Source organism: Mustelus asterias, unplaced genomic scaffold (genome assembly GCF_964213995.1).
Source record: "Mustelus asterias unplaced genomic scaffold, sMusAst1.hap1.1 HAP1_SCAFFOLD_840, whole genome shotgun sequence".
Taxonomy (NCBI): domain Eukaryota; kingdom Metazoa; phylum Chordata; class Chondrichthyes; order Carcharhiniformes; family Triakidae; genus Mustelus; species Mustelus asterias.
The window spans coordinates 73,702-92,846 of record NW_027590786.1 but is presented as its reverse complement, the minus strand read 5'-3'; the positions used below and the strand labels follow the sequence as shown (position 1 = coordinate 92,846).

The 19,145-nt window shown below is 45.8% G+C and overlaps 1 protein-coding gene across 1 annotated transcript in view; it reads left to right on the top strand.

Annotated features, from left to right (window-relative positions):
* The window catches only part of LOC144487514 (uncharacterized), a 46,594-nt gene that overhangs the window by 9,365 nt on the left and 18,084 nt on the right, over positions 1-19,145 (top strand). The window contains exons 2-3 of the mRNA XM_078205599.1: positions 6,440-6,450; positions 7,155-7,488. Of these exons, the coding sequence (XP_078061725.1) occupies positions 6,440-6,450; positions 7,155-7,488 (345 nt within the window). The remainder of the gene's footprint in view (positions 1-6,439; positions 6,451-7,154; positions 7,489-19,145) is intronic.

Sequence of the window (19,145 nt, the reverse complement as noted above, 5' to 3'; positions counted from 1 at the left end):
TTTTAAGCGCGTGAAGTATAAAAGGTAGGCTGCAGTATACAGCGGGCAGCGTCGGGAGCGGGCAGTGGAGTGTGTGGGAAGCAGAGTGTGAGCTATAAGACTTTGGCTCACAGGGCTTAGGCTGAAAGGGCGAGCAGGGGTGAGTTGAATTCATTTTTGCACTTTCTACCTGGTACTGGCAAGGTATCTAGAGGGGATGGGTGTGCAGGCAGTGCAATGTTCCTCTTGCACTATGTTTGAGGTGAGGGACGACGACAGTGTCCCTACTGATTACACCTGTGGGAAGTGCACCCATCTGCAGCTCCTCCAAAACCGTGTTAGGGAACTGGAGCTGGAGTTGGATGAACTTAGGATCATCAGGGACGCAGAGATGGCCATAGACACAAGCTTTAGGAATACAGTTACTCCGAGGATTGAAAACAGATGGGTGACGGTGAGAGGGGCTGGGAGGAAGCAGTCCGTGCAGGGATCCCCGGTGGTCGTTCCCCTTAGCAACAAGTATTCCGCTTTGGATACGGTTGAGGGGGATGACATACCAGTGGGGAGCCGCAGTGAGAGGATCTCCAGCACTGTGTCCGTCTCTGTGGCTCGGGAGGGAAAGGGGGAGAGCGGGAGGGCGATAGTTATTGGGGACTCGTTAGTTAGAGGGATAGATAGGAGGTTCTGTGGCAGCAAAAGAGACTCACGGATGGTATGTTGCCTACCGGATGCCAAGGTCCGTGATGTCTCAGACCGTGTTTTCCAGATTCTGAAGGGGGAGGGGAAACAGTCACAAGTTGGTACCAATGACATAGGTAAGAGAAGGGACGGGGATTTAAAGCAGGAATTTCTGGAGCTGGGCTGGAAGCTGAGAGCCAAGACGAAACATGTGGTCATCTCTGGTACGTTGCTGGTACCACGTGATAGCGAGTTGAGGAACAGGGAGAGAGTGCAGTTAAATATGTGGTTGCAGGGATGGTGTAGGAGGGAGGGTTTCAGATACGTGGATAATTGGAACACGTTCTGGGGAAGGTGGGACCTGTACAAACAGGACGGGGTGCACCTGAACCAGAGGGGCACCAATATCCTCGGAGGGAAATTTGTTACGGCTCTTCAGGGGGGTTTAAACTAATTTGTCAGGGGAGTGGGAAAGGGAGTTGTAGTCCAGAAGTCAGTGAGGGTGGTGAGGTATTGGGGAAGGTATCAGGGTCAAGGGTGGGTACTGGTAGACAGGAAGGTGGGTTGAAGTGTGTCTACTTCAATGCAAGGAGCATCCGGAACAAGGTAGATGAACTTGGGGCGTGGATTGGTACTTGGGACTACGATGTTGTGGCCATTACGGAGACGTGGGTAGAACAAGGACAGGAATGGTTGTTGGACGTTCCGGGGTATAGATGTTTCACTAAGTGTAGGGAAGCTGGTAAAAGAGGTGGAGGAGTGGCATTGTTAATCAAGGATAGTTTAACGGCTGCGGAAAGGCACTTTGTGGGGGATCTGCACACTGAGGTAATATGGGCTGAAGTTAGAAATAGGAAAGGAGCGGTCACGTTGCTAGGAGTTTACTATAGGCCCCCAAATAGTAATAGAGATGTGGAGGAAGAAATTGCTAAGCAGATTATGGATATGTGTGGGGGTCACAGGGTAGTTGTCATGGGGGACTTTAACTTTCCAAATATTGATTGGAACCTTTGTAGGTCAAATAGTTTGGATGGGGCAGTTTTTGTGCAGTGTGTGCGGGAGGGTTTCCTGACACAATATGTGGATGGGCCGACTAGAGGTGAGGCCACATTGGATTTGGTACTGGGAAATGAACCGGGCCAAGTGTTAGATTTGGTTGTGGGAGAGCAATTTGGAGATAGTGACCACAATTCGGTGTCTTTTGTTATTGCAATGGAGAGGGATAGGGCCGTACGGCAGGGCAAGGTTTACAATTGGGGGAGGGGTAATTATGATGCGATTAGGCAAGAATTAGGGGGCATAAGTTGGGAACAGAAACTGTCAGAGAAAGGAACTAATGAAAAGTGGAACTTTTTCAAGGAACAAATACTGGATGTCCTTGATAGGTATGTTCCTGTCAGGCAGGGAGGAAATGGCCGAGTGAGGGAACCATGGTTCACGAAAGAGGTGGAATGTCTTGTGAAAAGGAAGAGGGAAGCTTATGTAGGCATGAGGAAACAAGGTTCAGATGGCTCGATTGAGGGTTACAAGTTAGCAAGGAATGAGCTGAAAAAGGGGCTTAGGAGAGCTAGGAGGGGACATGAGAAGTCCTTGGCGGGTCGGATCAAGGAAAACCCCAAGGCTTTTTACTCTTATGTGAGGAATAAAAGAATGACCAGGGTGAGGTTAGGGCCGGTCAAGGACAGTAGTGGGAACTTGTGTATGGAGTCAGTAGAGATAGGCGAGGTGATGAATGAATACTTTTCTTCAGTGTTCACCAAGGAGAGGGGCCATGTTTTGAGGAAGAGAAGGTGTTACAGGCTAATAGGCTGGAGGAAATAGATGTTCGGAGGGAGGATGTCTTGGCAGTTTTGAATAAACTGAAGGTCGATAAGTCCCCTGGGCCTGATGAAATGTATCCTAGGATTCTGTGGGAGGCAAGGGATGAGATTGCAGAGCCTTTGGCGTTGATCTTTGGGTCCTCGTTGTCCACGGGGATGGTGCCAGAGGACTGGAGAATGGCGAATGTTGTTCCTCTGTTTAAGAAAGGGAATAGAAATGACCCTGGTAATTATAGACCGGTTAGTCTTACTTCGGTGGTTGGTAAATTGATGGAAAGGGTCCTTAGGGATGGGATTTACGACCATTTAGAAAGATGCGGATTAATCCGAGATAGTCAGCACGGATTCGTGAAGGGCAAGTCGTGCCTCACAAATTTGATAGAATTTTTTGAGGAGGTAACTAAGTGTGTTGATGAAGGTAGGGCAGTTGATGTCATATACATGGATTTTAGTAAGGCGTTTGATAAGGTCCCCCATGGTCGGCTTATGATGAAAGTGAGGAGGTGTGGGATAGAGGGAAAGTTGGCCGATTGGATAGGTAACTGGCTGTCTGACCGAAGACAGAGGGTGGTGGTCGATGGAAAATTTTCGGTTTGGAGGCAGGTTGCTAGCGGTGTGCCGCAGGGATCAGTGCTTGGTCCTCTGCTCTTTGTGATTTTTATCAATGACTTAGAGGAGGGGGCTGAAGGGTGGATCAGTAAATTTGCTGATGACACCAAGATTGGTGGAGTAGTGGATGAGGTGGAGGGCTGTTGTAGGCTGCAAAGAGACATAGATAGGATGCAAAGCTGGGCTGAAAAATGGCAAATGGAGTTTAACCCTGATAAATGTGAGGTGATTCATTTTGGTAGGACAAATTTAAATGTGGATTACAGGGTCAAAGGTAGGGTTCTGAAGACTGTGGAGGAACAGAGAGATCTTGGGGTCCATATCCACAGATCTCTAAAGGTTGCCAGTCAAGTGGATAGAGCTGTGAAGAAGGCCTATAGTGTGTTAGCTTTTATTAACAGGGGGTTGGAGTTTAAGAGCCGTGGGGTTATGCTGCAACTGTACAGGACCTTGGTGAGACCACATTTGGAATATTGTGTGCAGTTCTGGTCACCTCACTGTAAGAAGGATGTGGAAGCGCTGGAAAGAGTGCAGAGGAGATTTACCAGGATGCTGCCTGGTTTGGAGGGTAGGTCATATGAGGAAAGGTTGAGGGAGCTAGGGCTGTTCTCTCTGGAGCGGAGGAGGCTGAGGGGAGACTTAATAGAGGTGTATAAAATGATGAAGGGGATAGATAGAGTGAACGTTCAAAGACTATTTCCTCGGGTGGATGGAGCTATTACAAGGGGGCATAGCTATAGGGTTCGTGGTGGGAGATACAGGACGGATATCAGAGGTAGGTTCTTTACGCAGAGAGTGGTTGGGGTGTGGAATGGACTGCCTGCAGTGATAGTGGAGTCAGACACTTTAGAAACATTTAAGCGGTTATTGGATAGGCACATGGAGCACACCAGGATGATAGGGAGTGGGATAGCTTGATCTTGGTTTCAGATAAAGCTCGGCACAACATCGTGGGCCGAAGGGCCTGTTCTGTGCTGTACTGTTCTATGTTCTAAATCCTCCTCCTCTGTTATTCTGCAAAGAGGTTTACAAAAATCATCACTGTCAGTACAGGATAGAAATTCAGGATGGACAAGTCTCATTTCTGTGGTCATATAACTGGACTAAAAATGTGTGGTAGACAGTATAGCATTTCTTAGTGAGACAGATGGTGGGAGGGGGATTTGAGAAACCTTTATTTAGACAGCAAGAGGTCGGTAAGGATGGTGGAAGTGAAGGCGAATGCGTTCAAAATAAGATCAAATGGACAATGAGGAAGTTAACATGCAGGGTTAAGGGGATAGAGAGGGTGAATGGGACTGAGTGAATTTCTCCAAAAAACAGTTGACATGGATTCAAGATTTCAAATTGATTCCTTCTGAACTGGATGTCACTTTGACTGGAAATGTATAACAAAGCTACATATGCAGGGCAGCACGGTAGCACAGTGGTTAGCACTGTGGCCTCACAGCTCCAGGGACCCGGGTTTGATTCCTGGTTTGGGTCACTGTCTGTGTGGAGTTTGCACATTCTCCACGTGTCTGCGTGGGTTTCCTCCGTGTGCTCCGGTTTACCCCCACACTCCAAAGATGTACGGGTTAGGTTGATTGGCCATGCTAAATTGACCCTAGTTTCAGGGGCATTTGCAGGGTAAATATTTGGGGTGACGGGGATAGGGCTTGGGTGGGATTGTTGTCAGTGCAGGCTCAATGGGCTGAATGGCATCCTTCTGTACTGTAGGGATTCTGTGATTTTATATTATATAACAAGAATAAAACTAACAATACATGAATCTTATTACTGAAACAAAAATATACCAAGATGTACCTTCTATCAACACAAGACATATGTCTGTCGTTATTAACCTAAAAAGTAAACATATTTCCAGAAAAGTCCAATGGAATATTGAAGGACACCGTTTCACATTTTAAAAACTTTTACTTCAGAAATTTATCTAAAATCAGCATCACTAAATCATGCAAAGAGAGAAACGGTATTTGAATAGACAAGATAAATTACACTTTAAAAAGCTCAGACAATAAAAACAGGTTCCACAAAATCACAAACATTTCCCCCTCAGTATATTTGGCTCTAATTCCAGTTCCAGAGAATTTCTCTGTCTCTGTATTTCCCAGGGGGGGGGGGGGGGGGGGGGAGAAAGAAAGTGTTTTCCTCACAGATGTTGTCCAGAGGATGAAGTTGGAGTCTGTGTGTGAAGTTGGAGTCTGTGTGTGAAGTTTGAGTGTGTGTGTGAAGTTTGAGTCTGTGTGTGAAGTTTGAGTCTGTGGTGAAGTTTGAGTCTGTGTGTGAAGTTTGAGTCTGTGGTGAAGTTTGAGTCTGTGGTGAAGTTTGAGTCTGTGGTGAAGCTACAAACAGAAGCTGTTCTGTTTCAAATCAAACTGCGGGACTTGGAAGAAAATGATGGGAAGATTTTGCAAAGTCCCCTCCCCCACTCCCTCAGCTGGCAGCCCAGCACGCAGGCGCAGAGAGCGCTGCTGAGCCGAGCTGTCCGGAGCAGGCGCAGAGAGCGCTGCTGAGCCGAGCTGTCCGGAGCAGGCGCAGAGAGCGCTGCTGAGCTGAGCTGTCCGGAGCAGGCGCAGAGAGTGCTGCTGAGCCGAGCTGTCCGGAGCAGGCGCAGTGCGGCTGCCGCCAGCGGTCGCTCTCGATCTCTTTTTGGAGCAGCAGCCGCTGGAGAGAGAGGGGGGAGGGGGAGATCACCGAGCGGCTTCTCGCTCTGGCCGGAGCCGCCAGCCGGTTGTCTGGAAACGTTGGCTCGATGTGGTGCAGGGGGAGGGGAACAATGGGTGGGGGCGGGGCTCCCGGGATGCGCGCCCGGGCCTGCGCACTGGAACCCAGAGACGTCACCGCGGAGCAGAGTGATTCCTATTGGCTGATTCAGGCAGGGCTCCATTGTGATGTCACAATGCGGAAGTTGGCCAATGAGCTTCAGAGTGAAACTTCCTCCTCTGTGTTTCTCCCTTTCCATTTCTTTTCTCATTCTGGGGGAAATTGCTGACTTGCAGCAACTGAAGGGAAAGGAAGTGAATCCAGTCTGTATATTCTATACATTTTTAGTTCAGTCGTTTCGACATATATCTGTCTGGCAGCCTGCATGGAGATTTTCAGCTCTCTGTGTCCAGGACAGGAAGCAGTGAGCATGGATCTGTCAATCAGCCTCAATCAGCACCTTCAGGAGAATTGGGAGGGTGAATATTAGATACAGCAGAGTGAGAATGGAGGGAGAGTGTGTGGGATGGAGATTTACAGCTTTTGGGGAATAAGCGAGGAAAGAATGCGTTATAGAAACTAAAATGATGTGTTCTGAATTTCTATCTTATACTAACTGTGATGTCTGTTGTAAATTTATATTACAGGCTATCAAGAGGTGAGGATTTACAGTCAAAAATCTCAAGCCAAACGTCATGTCAAGAACTGACAAAGTCACTCAATTTGATAGAACCTGAATATCATCTACCTTTGAATCTCTGTTCTGTCATCTTCAAAAGATTTTAAGCATGAGTGAGAGTGGAAAAGCACTGAAACATGCCCACACCCAAGTGAGCGCATTCCAGTGTAATGACTGTGGAAAGAGCTTTAACCAGTTACACAGCCTGAAAATACATTGCAGCATTCACAGCGGGGAGAGACTGAACATGTGTTCTGTGTGAGATTCAACTGATTGTTGAACCTGGAGAGTTACAAGGACATCAGCACCATGGAGAAACCGTGGAAATGTGGAGACTGTGGGAAGGGATTCATATCCCCATCTCAGCTGGAAATTCATCAACGCAGTCACACTGGGGAGAGGCCATTCACCTGCTTTGTGTGTGGGAAGCGATTCACTCACTTACCTAATCTGCAGAGACACCAACGAGTTCACACAGGGGAGAGGCCATTCAGGTGCTCTGACTGTGGGAAGGGATTCGCTCATTTATCCAGCCTATGTGCACACAAAGCCACTCACACCCAGGAGAGACCCTTTAAATGCTCTGACTGTGGGAGCAGATTCAAAAGCTCTGGTGAACTGGTATCCCACCAGCGCATTCACACTGAGGAGAGACCGTTCAGCTGCTCTCACTGCACAAAGAGGTTTAAAATGTCATCCAAACTGCGGATACACCAACGAATTCACACTGGGGAGAGACCATTTACCTGCTCTGTGTGTGAGAAGGAATTCACTCATTTATCCAGTCTGCGCGCACACAAAGTCACTCACAGCAATGAGAGACCCTTTAAATGCTCCAACTGTGGGAACAGCTTCAAACTCGCTGGAGATCTGAAGTCCCACCAGCGCAGTCACACTGAGGAGAGACCGTTCAGCTGCTCTCACTGCACAAAGAGGTTTAGAAATTCATCCGACCTGCTAACGCACCAGCGAGTTCACACCGGGGAGAAACCGTTCACCTGCTCTGTGTGTGGGAAGGGATTCATTCATTCATCCCACCTGCTGAGACACAAGTTCACTCACACCAATGTGAGACCCTTTAAATGTTCTGACTGTGGGAGTGGCTTCAAAAGCTCTCGGGAACTGATAATCCACCAGCGCATTCACACTGAGGAGAGACCGTTCAGCTGCTCTGTCTGCACAAAGAGATTTAGAATGTCATACAACCTGCGGAAACACCAGGCAGTTCACACCGGGGAGAGGCCATTCACCTGCTCCGGGTGTGGGAAGGGATACATTCAGTTATCCAGCCTGCTGAGACACAATGTCACTCACACGCAGGATAGATCCTTTAAATGTTCTGACTGTGGAAGTGGCTTCGAAAGCTCTGGAGAACTGATGTCCCACCAGCGCATTCACACTGAGGAGAGACCGTTCAGCTGCTCTCACTGCTCAAAGAGATTTAAAACATCGTTCACACTGCGGGTACACCAGCGAGTTCACACCGGGGAGAGGCCATTCACCTGCTGTGTGTGTGGGAATGCATTCACTCAGTTATCCCACCTACAGAGACACCAGCGAGTTCACAAGTGATGACAGGGGTTGGATTCTGCTGTTATTGCTGCTGTTAGTCACATCCAGGACTGAACCATGTTCATTCGGACAGTTGGTGAAGTGGGAGGGTCGGAGGGTTTCTTGCTGCTGGACTGGCCAGTCTCACAACTTTGCCTCCAGTGGGCTGATGCTCTTTGAACCTGGGAGAGCACATTTCCACTGAAATGATCCACAAAACTAATGAAGGACATTTATTTTATCCTTGATCATAAATAGTGTTTTTTCCTACGACTACTGGTCGATCTAAAATAAATACAGAAAAAACGAGAAAATCACAGCCAGTCTGGTAGCATCTCTGGAGAGAGAAACAGAGATAACCTTTTATGTCCAATGTAACTCTACTTGAGAACGAAAGCGAGGGAGAAATGTGATGGGTTTGATGCTGCTGAGAAAGGGGGGAGGGGCAGGTAGAACAAAAGGGAAAGTCAGGGATTGGTTAGAGGGTGGGTGAGATTAAATGACAAAAATATGCTGTAACAAAAGGCAAAGGGAGAGGTAATGTTTTTGGTAAAGAAACAAATCATTGGTCCAGAGTAAGTGTTAATGGCAGAATAAATGACAGCTCTGTCTGGAAGCAAAAAAACATGAAAACAAGATGCAGGCTGACTCAGCAAAAAAACCCATCAAAATGGAGGAGAGAATTCAGGGTGTGAAGTTGTTGAATTCGATGTTGAGTCCAGAAGGCTGTAAAGTGCCTCATCGGAAGATGAGGGGCTGTTCGTCCAGCTTGTGTTGGGCTTCTCCGGAACATTGCAGCAGGCCGAGGACAGAAATGTGAGCGTGAGAGCAAGGTGGTGAATTCTAATGGCAAGCAAGCGGAAGGTCAGGGTCATGCTTGTGGACTGAGCGGAGGTGTTCCACAAAGAGGGCAGGGAACAGGCTACAGATGAATTAAAGAGAAACCATTTGTGTCCAGAGCATTGTGAACTCCTTTTACTCTGGTCGTCTTTGATCCTCAAGTCATTTTCTGTTTGTTTAACCATGTTCTGTTTCATTAATAAACTTTTATCAGTAAAAATATTTGATTTTTCTGGATTTTTTTCTGATTATATTAATGCACTTTAGGGAAAGTGGGTGAGAGGGGTTGGCAGGCTCTTTAACAGAAAGTGAGTCCCTCTAAGGTAATTGGCAAAGGAGCCAGAGGGGGAGATGAGATTATATTTTATATTTTTGACACAGCGAGGTGTTCTGATCTGCCTGAAAGCAGATTCAATAGAATCTTTCCAAACGTTAAAGACTTGAAAGGGAAGAATTTGCAGGCTGTGGGGAAAGAACAGAGCAGTTGGATGAATCAGAGTCCTTTCAAAGAGATAGCAGAGGCACAATGGGCTGAATGGACTCCTCCTGCAGCCTGTCAATCTCAGCCTCCTGCTTCTGTGCAGGTTAGAAGGGCAGATTTCATTGCAGCCTCTTCCCTGTTTATGTATTTAAAGAGACGGGTTTCTCTTTAGCTCTGAGTGACCGATATAACAATTGGTTGGAGGCCCATTTCCCACTCAATCCTCCAGCACCTTCCTGTCTCTCTATTAGTGCGACACCCATGGCAGTTTCCCAACTGGGGCGTAGGCCCCATTATTCTCAGCTAAATTCAGCCCTCAGCTCCGTCGCCTGGCTGTCATTAACACGAGCAATAGAGAGACAGGAAGGTACCCCAGGCTCAAATGGGAATCGAAACTTGTGGCTTTAAATGAACTGTTAGAATTTCTGTGACATTCAATAATTTAAAAAGTGAATTTAAACCCAGTGAATAAATTAAAGAATCACATGACAAAACTTCAAGTTTTTTGACATTTATTCCAACAAACTGGAAGCAACAATGACTAAATACTGTTCTTTGTAGGGAACATTGCCCTTAAACTGTAAAATTGAACTTTGCCCTTTTACTCTTAACACAATCAAATATCCCACTCAACGGTTATATTTTACTCTGTCTCCAAAATTTTCCAAAAACCAGTCCAAAGTGATTCTTCACTCCCCGAGTGTTTATTTCCTTTTCCAGTCTGACAACCTTTAATCCCAGAACTGTCCTTCACAGTGATGGTTCTCCTGGACATTTTCCCACTAACACAAGCAAGGCGAATCTTCCAGCCTTGTTACACAATCCTCAGGAATTTGTGACCAACATTCAACATCAGAGCAGAAGTAGCCATTTGGCCCTTTGTGTCTGCTCCAGCATTTATTTAGATCATGGCTGATCTTTTTGTGTTGAGTTCCACATTCTCGTTCTACACCCAATACTTTTGATGTCCTTATCCAAAAGAATTGGTATGAAGGCAAAATTCTGCTGTTGCTGGAATCTGAAACAGACACAGGAAATGCTGGACAATCTCAGCAAGTCTGACAGCATCTGTAAAGAGAGAATGGAGGCAACATTTGGAGTCAGGATGACCCTTTGTCAGAGGTGAAAACAAAGAAAATCAGACAAAATTCATCCCGTGAGGGTCAAGAATTGGGAAGCAATCTATTAAACCTCCTCTGAACCACTTTCAATGCATTTGTATCATTTCTTAAATAGGAGACAAAGCCGCACCCAGTGTTCAAGATGCAGTCTCAGCAATGCCCTGTATAACTGAAGCAGAACATCTTTACTTCTATGTTCAATTTCTTTCATAATAAAGGATAACATTCCATTTGTAAGAACTTTGATTTATGTGAATGAAGATTTATGAGGGTTCTCTTGTTTACAATAACCTCCCTAATCGTAAATCACACCAGGTTCCAGTGACTTAACCATATGGCAAGAAAGAAAGCTTTAAAAGGTGAAATCAGAAAGTTTGTTAACCATTAAAAATGTAACAAGACAGAAAGATAAAAAGCAAAGTGTCGATTAACAGTTAATAGAGAAAGTTTAACTTTAACAATTGAACAGACTTCTCTCCATCCCTCTCAGACCAGGACATGACGTGACGGCTCCGAAAACGTGGATAACTTGTAAAACCAACAGCTCTCCACACCTCTCTGTAAACATATCTCCCTCCACCTCTCTCTACCAAGTTGGCTTCTCAAGACCACTTTTTTATACTTTAAAAATGCTGAAAGCCCATCTTAGCCAATTCCCATAAATCTTCAATTATGAACTAAAATAGACACGAGTTTTCGGGTGATTTAAAAACAAATGAACTGTCTGCTGAAAGGGTTAACTTTTCTACAGAACCTAAAGGGGTGGAGAGTGAGCAGCAAAAACTTGGCACACAATTACATCACTTTACACAACCATAGAACCATAGAAAATTACAGCTCAGAAACAGGCCTTTTGGCCCTTCTTGTCTGTGCCGAACCATTTTTTGCCTAGTCCCACTGACCTGCACTTGGACCATATCCCTCCACACCCCTCTCATCCATGAGCCCATCCAAGTTTTTCTTGAATGTTAAAAGTTAAATGTTAAATTTACCACTTTATCCGGCAGCTCATTCCACACTGCCACCACTCTCTGCGGGAAGAAGCCCCCCCCTAATATTCCCTTTAAACTTTTCTTTCACCCTTAACCCATGCCCTCTGGTTTTTTTCTCCCCGAGCCTCAGCGGAAAAAGCCTGCTTGCATTCACTCTATCTATACCCGTCAAAATCTTATACACCTCTATCAAATCTCCCCTCAATCTTCTACGCTCCAGGGAATAAAGTCCCAACCCATTCAATCTCTTTCTGTAACTCAGCTTCTCAAGTCCCGGCAACATCCTTGTGAACCTTCTCTGCACTCTTTCAACCTTATTTACATCCTTCCTGTAACTAGGTGACCAAAACTGTACACAATACTCCAAATTCGGCCGCACCAATGCCTTGTATAACCTTACCATAACACTCCAACTTTTATACTCGATACTCCGATTTATAAAGGCCAATGTACCAAAGGCACTCTTTACGAACCTATCCACCCTTGACGTCACTTTTAGGGAATTCTGTACCTGTATTCCCAGATCCCTCTGTTCAACTGCACTCTTCAGAGTCCTACCACTTACCCTGTACGTTCTACTTTGGTTTGTCCTTCCAATGTGCAATATCTCACACTTAGAACATAGAACATAGAACATTACAGCGCAGAACAGGCCCTTCGGCCCACGATGTTGCACCGACCAGTTAAAAAAAAACTGTGACCCTCCAACCTAAACCAATTTCTTTTCGTCCATGAACCTATCTACGGATCTCTTAAACGCCCCCAAACTAGGCGCATTTACTACTGATGCTGGCAGGGCATTCCAATCCCTCACCACCCTCTGGGTAAAGAACCTACCCCTGACATCGGTTCTATAACTACCCCCCCTCAATTTAAAGCCATGCCCCCTCGTGCTGGATTTCTCCATCAGAGGAAAAAGGCTATCACTATCCACCCTATCTAAACCTCTAATCATCTTATATGTTTCAATAAGATCCCCTCTTAGCCGCCGCCTTTCCAGCGAAAACAATCCCAAATCCCTCAGCCTCTCCTCATAGGATCTCCCCTCCATACCAGGCAACATCCTGGTAAACCTCCTCTGCACCCTCTCCAAAGCCTCCACATCCTTCCTGTAATGTGGGGACCAGAACTGCACACAGTACTCCAAGTGCGGCCGCACCAGAGTTGTGTACAGTTGCAACATAACGCTACGACTCCTAAATTCAATCCCCCTACCAATAAACGCCAAGACACCATATGCCTTCTTAACAACCTTATCTACTTGATTCCCAACTTTCAGGGATCTATGCACACATACACCTAGATCCCTCTGCTCCTCCACACTATTCAAAGTCCTCCCGTTAGCCCTATACTCAACACATCTGTTATTCCTCTGCGTTAAATTCCATTTGCCATTTTTCAGCCCATTTTTCTAGTTGGTCCAAATCCCTCTGCAAGCTTTGAAAACCTTCCTCACTGTCCACTACACCTCCAATCTTTGTATCATCAGCAAACTTGCTGATCCAATTTACCACATTATCATCCAGATCATTGATATAGATGACAAACAACAATGGACCCAACACCGATCCCTGCGGCACACCACTAGTCACAGGCCTCCACTCAGAGAAGCAATTCTCCACAACCACTCTCTGGCTTCTTCCATTGAGCCGGCATCTCCACATCACGTTCTTCCATTGAGCCAGTGTCTAATCCAATTTACTACCTCCCCATGTATACCACGCGACTGAACCTTCCTAACTAACCTCCCATGAGGGACCTTGTCAAAGGCCTTGCTGAAATCCAGGTCGACAACATCCACCGCCTTCCCTTCATCCACTTTCCTGGTAACCTCCTCGAAAAACTCTAATAGATTGGTCAAACATGACCTTCCACGCACAAAGCCATGTTGACTCTCCCTAATAAGTCCCTGTCTATCCAAATATTTGTAGATCCTATCCCTTATCACACCTTCCAATAATTTGCCCACCGACATCAAACTTACTGGCCTATAATTTCCCGGATTTCTTTTGGAACCTTTTTTAAACAACGGAACAACATGAGCCACCCTCCAATCATCCGGCACCTCCCCCGTGAATACTGACATTTTAAATATGTCTGCCAGGGCCCCTGCAAGTTCAACACTAGCTTCCCTCAAGGTCCGTGGGAATACCCTGACCGGTCCTGGGGATTTATCCACTCTGATTTGCCTCAAGACAGCAAGCACTTCCTCCCCTTTAATCTGTAAAGGTTCCATGACCTCCCTACCAGTTTGCCCTATTTCCGTAGACTCCATGTCCGTTTCCTCAGTAAATACGGATGCAAAAAAACCATTTAGTATCTCCCCCATCTCTTTTGGTTCCATACACAGTCTACCACTCTGGTCTTCAAGAGGACCAATTTTATCCCTATCCTTTTGCTCCTAACATACCTATAGAAGCTCTTTGGATTTCCTTCACTCTGTCTGCCAAAGCAACCTCATGTCTTCTTTTAGCCCTCCTGATTTCCCTCTTAAGTAGCTTCTTGCACTTTTTATACTCCTCGAGCATCTGATGTGTTCCTTGCTGCCTGTACATTTCATACAACTCTCTCTTCCTCTTAATCAGTGTTACAATCTCCCTCGAGAACCAAGGTTCCTTATTCCTATTTACTTTGCCTTTAATCCTGACAGGAACATACAAACTCTGCACTCTCAAAATTTCTCCTTTGAAGGCCTCCCACTTTCCATTTACATCCTTACCAGAGAACAGCCTGTGCCAATCCACACTTCCCAGATCCCTTCTCATTTATCAAATTTGGCCTTTTTCCAGTTCAGAGCTTCAACCCGAGGACCAGATCTATCCTTATCCACGATCAGGTTGAAACTCATGGCATTATGATCACTGGATCCAAAGTGTTCCCTCACACTCACATCCATCACCTGCCCTAACTCATTTCCCAATAGGAGATCCAATATCGCATCCTCTCCAGTTGGCACCTCTATATACTGATGCAGAAAATTCTCCTGAACACATTTTACAAACTCTACCCCGTCTAAACCTTTAACAGTATGCGAGTCCCTTCTTACAAGTTTAAAAAACTTCCCTAAGAACAAAACAAACTTGATGTTAAACTGCATCCATTAATTTTTTTGTTCTATTCATCAACCTAATTATTTTAATTTGATCAGTTATTGTGAGGGATGATTAACTTCTGTTCTTTATAAACTGGTTCACTCATTTTGTTAATTCTACATGGGCTCGAGAATCAGAACCCAGACTTTATCATCCTTATTTTTTCTCCCTTTGCCACCACTCCCTCTGTTTTGCGGGAGGGTCGTGGGGATTCCAATCAGAACTAATCAAATTATCATAAAAGTAAAATACTGCGGATGCTGGAATCTGAAACGAAAACAGAAAATGCTGGAAGATCTCAGCAGGTCTGACAGCATCTTTGGAGAGAGAATAGAGCCAATGTTTTGAGTCTGGATGAGCTTCTTACAAAGTGTCATCCAGAATCGAAACGTTGTTTCTATTCTCTAATCATTTTATCGATAAGCTTCTTGTTCTTAGTTTCCAAATGGCAGGTAAGAGACCTGTCCGGTCCCCACTCGAGCTCTGGTTTTTCACTGGCCATGCGTGGATAGGATTATAACTGTTAGAATCTACTCTCAGAGATCTGCTTTTCAGACCAGTGCTACTTGGAGAATACCATCACTTCACCAAATATCGGGTCACAAGTCCCTCACAGTTCTTATCACAAATTGACGATAGGTTAAGCAATGCCTCAGAACGCTTTTTAACTTCTTAACCAACTACCTACCACTGTTTGTTGATTGGTCGGACCCCTTTTTTACAGATTCAGGTCTCTCAGCCGCTGAACACCAGCCGGTCCTGGAATAAGTTTAATTTGAACTCATTCTGAGTCAATATTCTCACCAGGTCCTCTGTTGGGACCCTGCTAAGCAGCTTTAATGGTCCATGATTGCAGAAACTGAGAAGTTACAGGAATGTGGTCAAGATAGTCCAGTCCCATTATGCCTCACATTCAATCTGCTGTCCTTCAATTATAACAGAATATGTGGCTGTATGTAGCTGCCTCGGCCGTGGTCAACCCCAACACTGCCTTCCTGAACTGCTTCAATGCCTGAGGTGTAAGTACACCCACAGTGCTGTTAGAGAGGGAGAATGTAGATGGATACCAGATTGATATATTCCATTCAACCACACCCAAGATGAGTTATTCCAATTTCTTTATTGTCCAGGACAATATATTCACAATATCTTTAAAACAGAAATTAAACATTCCCATTTGATTTCAGGTAGTAACATATTCTGTTAGTTTGTTCTTTATTGTCAATGTCAGGCTGGGGTTGTTCCCCTTGGAGCAAAGGAGGTTGAGGGGAGATTTGATAGAGGTGACAAGATTCTGACAGGTTTAGATAAGGTGGACAAAGAAAAGCTGTTCCCATTAGCTGATGGGACAAGGATGAGGGGGAGACAGATTTAAGGTTTTGGATCAGAGATGCAGTTGAGGGGGGGGGGTGATGTGAGGAAGAATATTTTGATGCAGCGAATGGTAATGACCTGGAACTCGCTGCCTACGAGGGTGGAGGAAGTGGAGACAATAAACAATTACAAAGGAAATTGGATGGGCGTTTGGGGGGTTTCAAACAGAAATGCTGCCTAAAGGCTCGTACTGGGGAAGGTGTGACCTCTATGAGAAGGATGGTCTACACCTTAATCAGAAGGGGACCAATATCCTGGGGGGTAAATTTGCTAAGGCCATGCAGGGAGGTTTAAACTGATTCGGGGGGGGGGAGGGATCCTGAGTAGTGGGGCTGAAAGTGAGGGATGCATGGATGGGGACTGCAATGCACGGCATTGCAGAGGTGGGGTGGAGCAGGGTTTGAAATGTGTATACTTCAATGCCAGGAGTATTCGCAATAAAGTGGGTGAACTTGCAGCGTGGATCAGTACCTGGGACTTCGATGTTGTGGCTATTTCAGAGACATGGATAGAGCAGGGGCAGGAATGGATGCTGCAGGTCCCGGGGTTCAAATGTTTTAGTCGAAGTAGGGAAGGAGGTAGAAGAGGGGGAGGGGTAGCATTATTGGTCAGAGATTGTATCACAGTGTCAGAGAGGAGGTTTGATGAGGACTTATCTGTTGAGGTAGTATGGGCGGAGATTAGAAATAGGAGAGGAGAGGTCACCCTGTTGGGAGTCTTTTATAGACCTCCTAAAAGTTCTAGAGAGGTTGAGGAAAGGATTGCGGAGTCAATCCTGCTTAGGAGTGAAAGTAATAGGGCAATTGTTATGGGGGATTTTAACTTGACTAATATTGACTGGAATTGTTATAGCTCTAGCTCGTTAGAGGGGTCAGTTTTTGTTCAAAGCGTGCAGGAAGGTTTTTTGACTCAGTATGTAGACAGGCCAACTAGAGGTGAGGCTATATTGGATCTGGTGCTGGGAAATGAGCCAGACCAGGTGCTAGACTTGGAAGTTGGTGTGCATTTTGGTGATAGTGACCACAATTCGGTTACGTTCACCTTAGTGATGGAAAGGGATAGGCATGAACCTCGGGCCAGTGGTTTTAGCTGGGGGAAGGGTAATTATGAGGCTATTAGGAGAGAATTAGGAAACATAGGTTGGACTAGGAGATTACAGGGACTGGGAACGTCCGACATGTGGAGTTTTTTCAAGGAGCAGCTACTGCGAGTCTGTGATAGGTATGTCCCTGTCAGGCAAGGAGGAATTGGTAGGGCTAGGGAACCGTGGTGCACCAAAAAAGTTTCTTTGTTGGTTAAAAAGAAAAAGGAGGCTTATGTTCGGATGAGACGTGAGCACTCGGGTAGTGCACTAGAAAGCTTTAGATTGGCTAAGAGGGAGTTGAAGAGCGAGCTTAGAAGGGCTAAAAGGGGACATGAGAAGACTTTGGCGGATAGGGTTAAAGAGAATCCTAAGGCGTTCTATAGGTATGTCAAGAACAGAAGGTTGGTTAGGGCAAGTTTAGGGCCAGTTATAGATGGCAGAGGGAAGTTATGTGTGGAACCGGAGGAGATTGGTGAAGCATTGAACCAATATTTCTCTTCGGTGTTCACGCAAGGGGACATGAATATAGCTGAGGAGGACACTGGGTTGCAAGGGAGTAGAATAGACAGTATTACAGTTGATAAGGAGGATGTGCAGGATATTCTGGAGGGTCTGAAAATAGATAAATCCCCTGGTCCGGATGGGATTTATCCAAGGATTCTCTGGGAGGCAAGAGAAGTGATTGCAGAGCCTCTGGCTCTGATCTTCAGGTCGTCGTTGGCCTCTGGTATAGTACCAGAAGATTGGAGGTTAGCGAATGTTGTCCCATTGTTTAAGAAGGGGAACAGAGACTTCCCCGGGAATTATAGACCGGTGAGTCTCACTTCTGTTGTCGGCAAGATGTTGGAAAAAATTATAAGGGATAGGATTTATAGTTATTTGGAGAGTAATGAATTGATAGGTGATAGTCAGCATGGTTTTGTGGCAGGTAGGTCGTGCCTTACTAACCTTATTGAGTTTTTTGAGAAAGTGACCAAGGAGGTGGATGGGGGCAAGGCAGTGGACGTGGTATATATGGATTTTAGTAAGGCGTTTGATAAGGTTCACCATGGTAGGCTTCTGCAGAAAATGCAGATGTATGGGATTGGGGGTGATCTAGGAAATTGGATCAGGAATTGGCTAGCGGATAGGAAACAGAGGGTGGTGGTTGATAGTAAATATTCATCATGGAGTGCGGTTACAAGTGGTGTACCTCAGGGATCTGTTTTGGGGCCACTGCTGTTTGTAATATTTATTAATGATCTGGATGAGGGTATAGTTGGGTGGATTAGCAAATTTGCTGATGACACCAAAGTCGGTGGTGTGGTAGACAGTGAGGAAGGGTGTCGTAGTTTGCAGGAAGACTTAGACAGGTTGCAAAGTTGGGCCGAGAGGTGGCGGATGGAGTTTAATGCGGAGAAGTGTGAGGTAATTCACTTTGGTAGGAATAACAGATGTGTTGAGTATAGGGCTAACGGGAGGACTTTGAATAGTGTGGAGGAGCAGAGGGATCTAGGTGTATGTGTGCATAGATCCCTGAAAGTTGGGAATCAAGTAGATAAGGTTGTTAAGAAGGCATATGGTGTCTTGGCGTTTATTGGTAGGGGGATTGAATTTAGGAGTCGTAGCGTTATGTTGCAACTGTACACAACTCTGGTGCGGCCGCACTTGGAGTACTGTGTGCAGTTCTGGTCCCCACATTACAGGAAGGATGTGGAGGCTTTGGAGAGGGTGCAGAGGAGGTTTACCAGGATGTTGCCTGGTATGGAGGGGAGATCCTATGAGGAGAGGCTGAGGGATTTGGGATTGTTTTCGCTGGAAAGGCGGCGGCTAAGAGGGGATCTTATTGAAACATATAAGATGATTAGAGGTTTAGATAGGGTGGATAGTGATAGCCTTTTTCCTCTGATGGAGAAATCCAGCACGAGGGGGCATGGCTTTAAATTGAGGGGGGGTAGTTATAGAACCGATGTCAGGGGTAGGTTCTTTACCCAGAGGGTGGTGAGGGATTGGAATGCCCTGCCAGCATCAGTAGTAAATGCGCCTAGTTTGGGGGCGTTTAAGAGATCCGTAGATAGGTTCATGGACGAAAAGAAATTGGTTTAGGTTGGAGGGTCACAGTTTTTTTTTTTAACTGGTCGGTGCAACATCGTGGGCCGA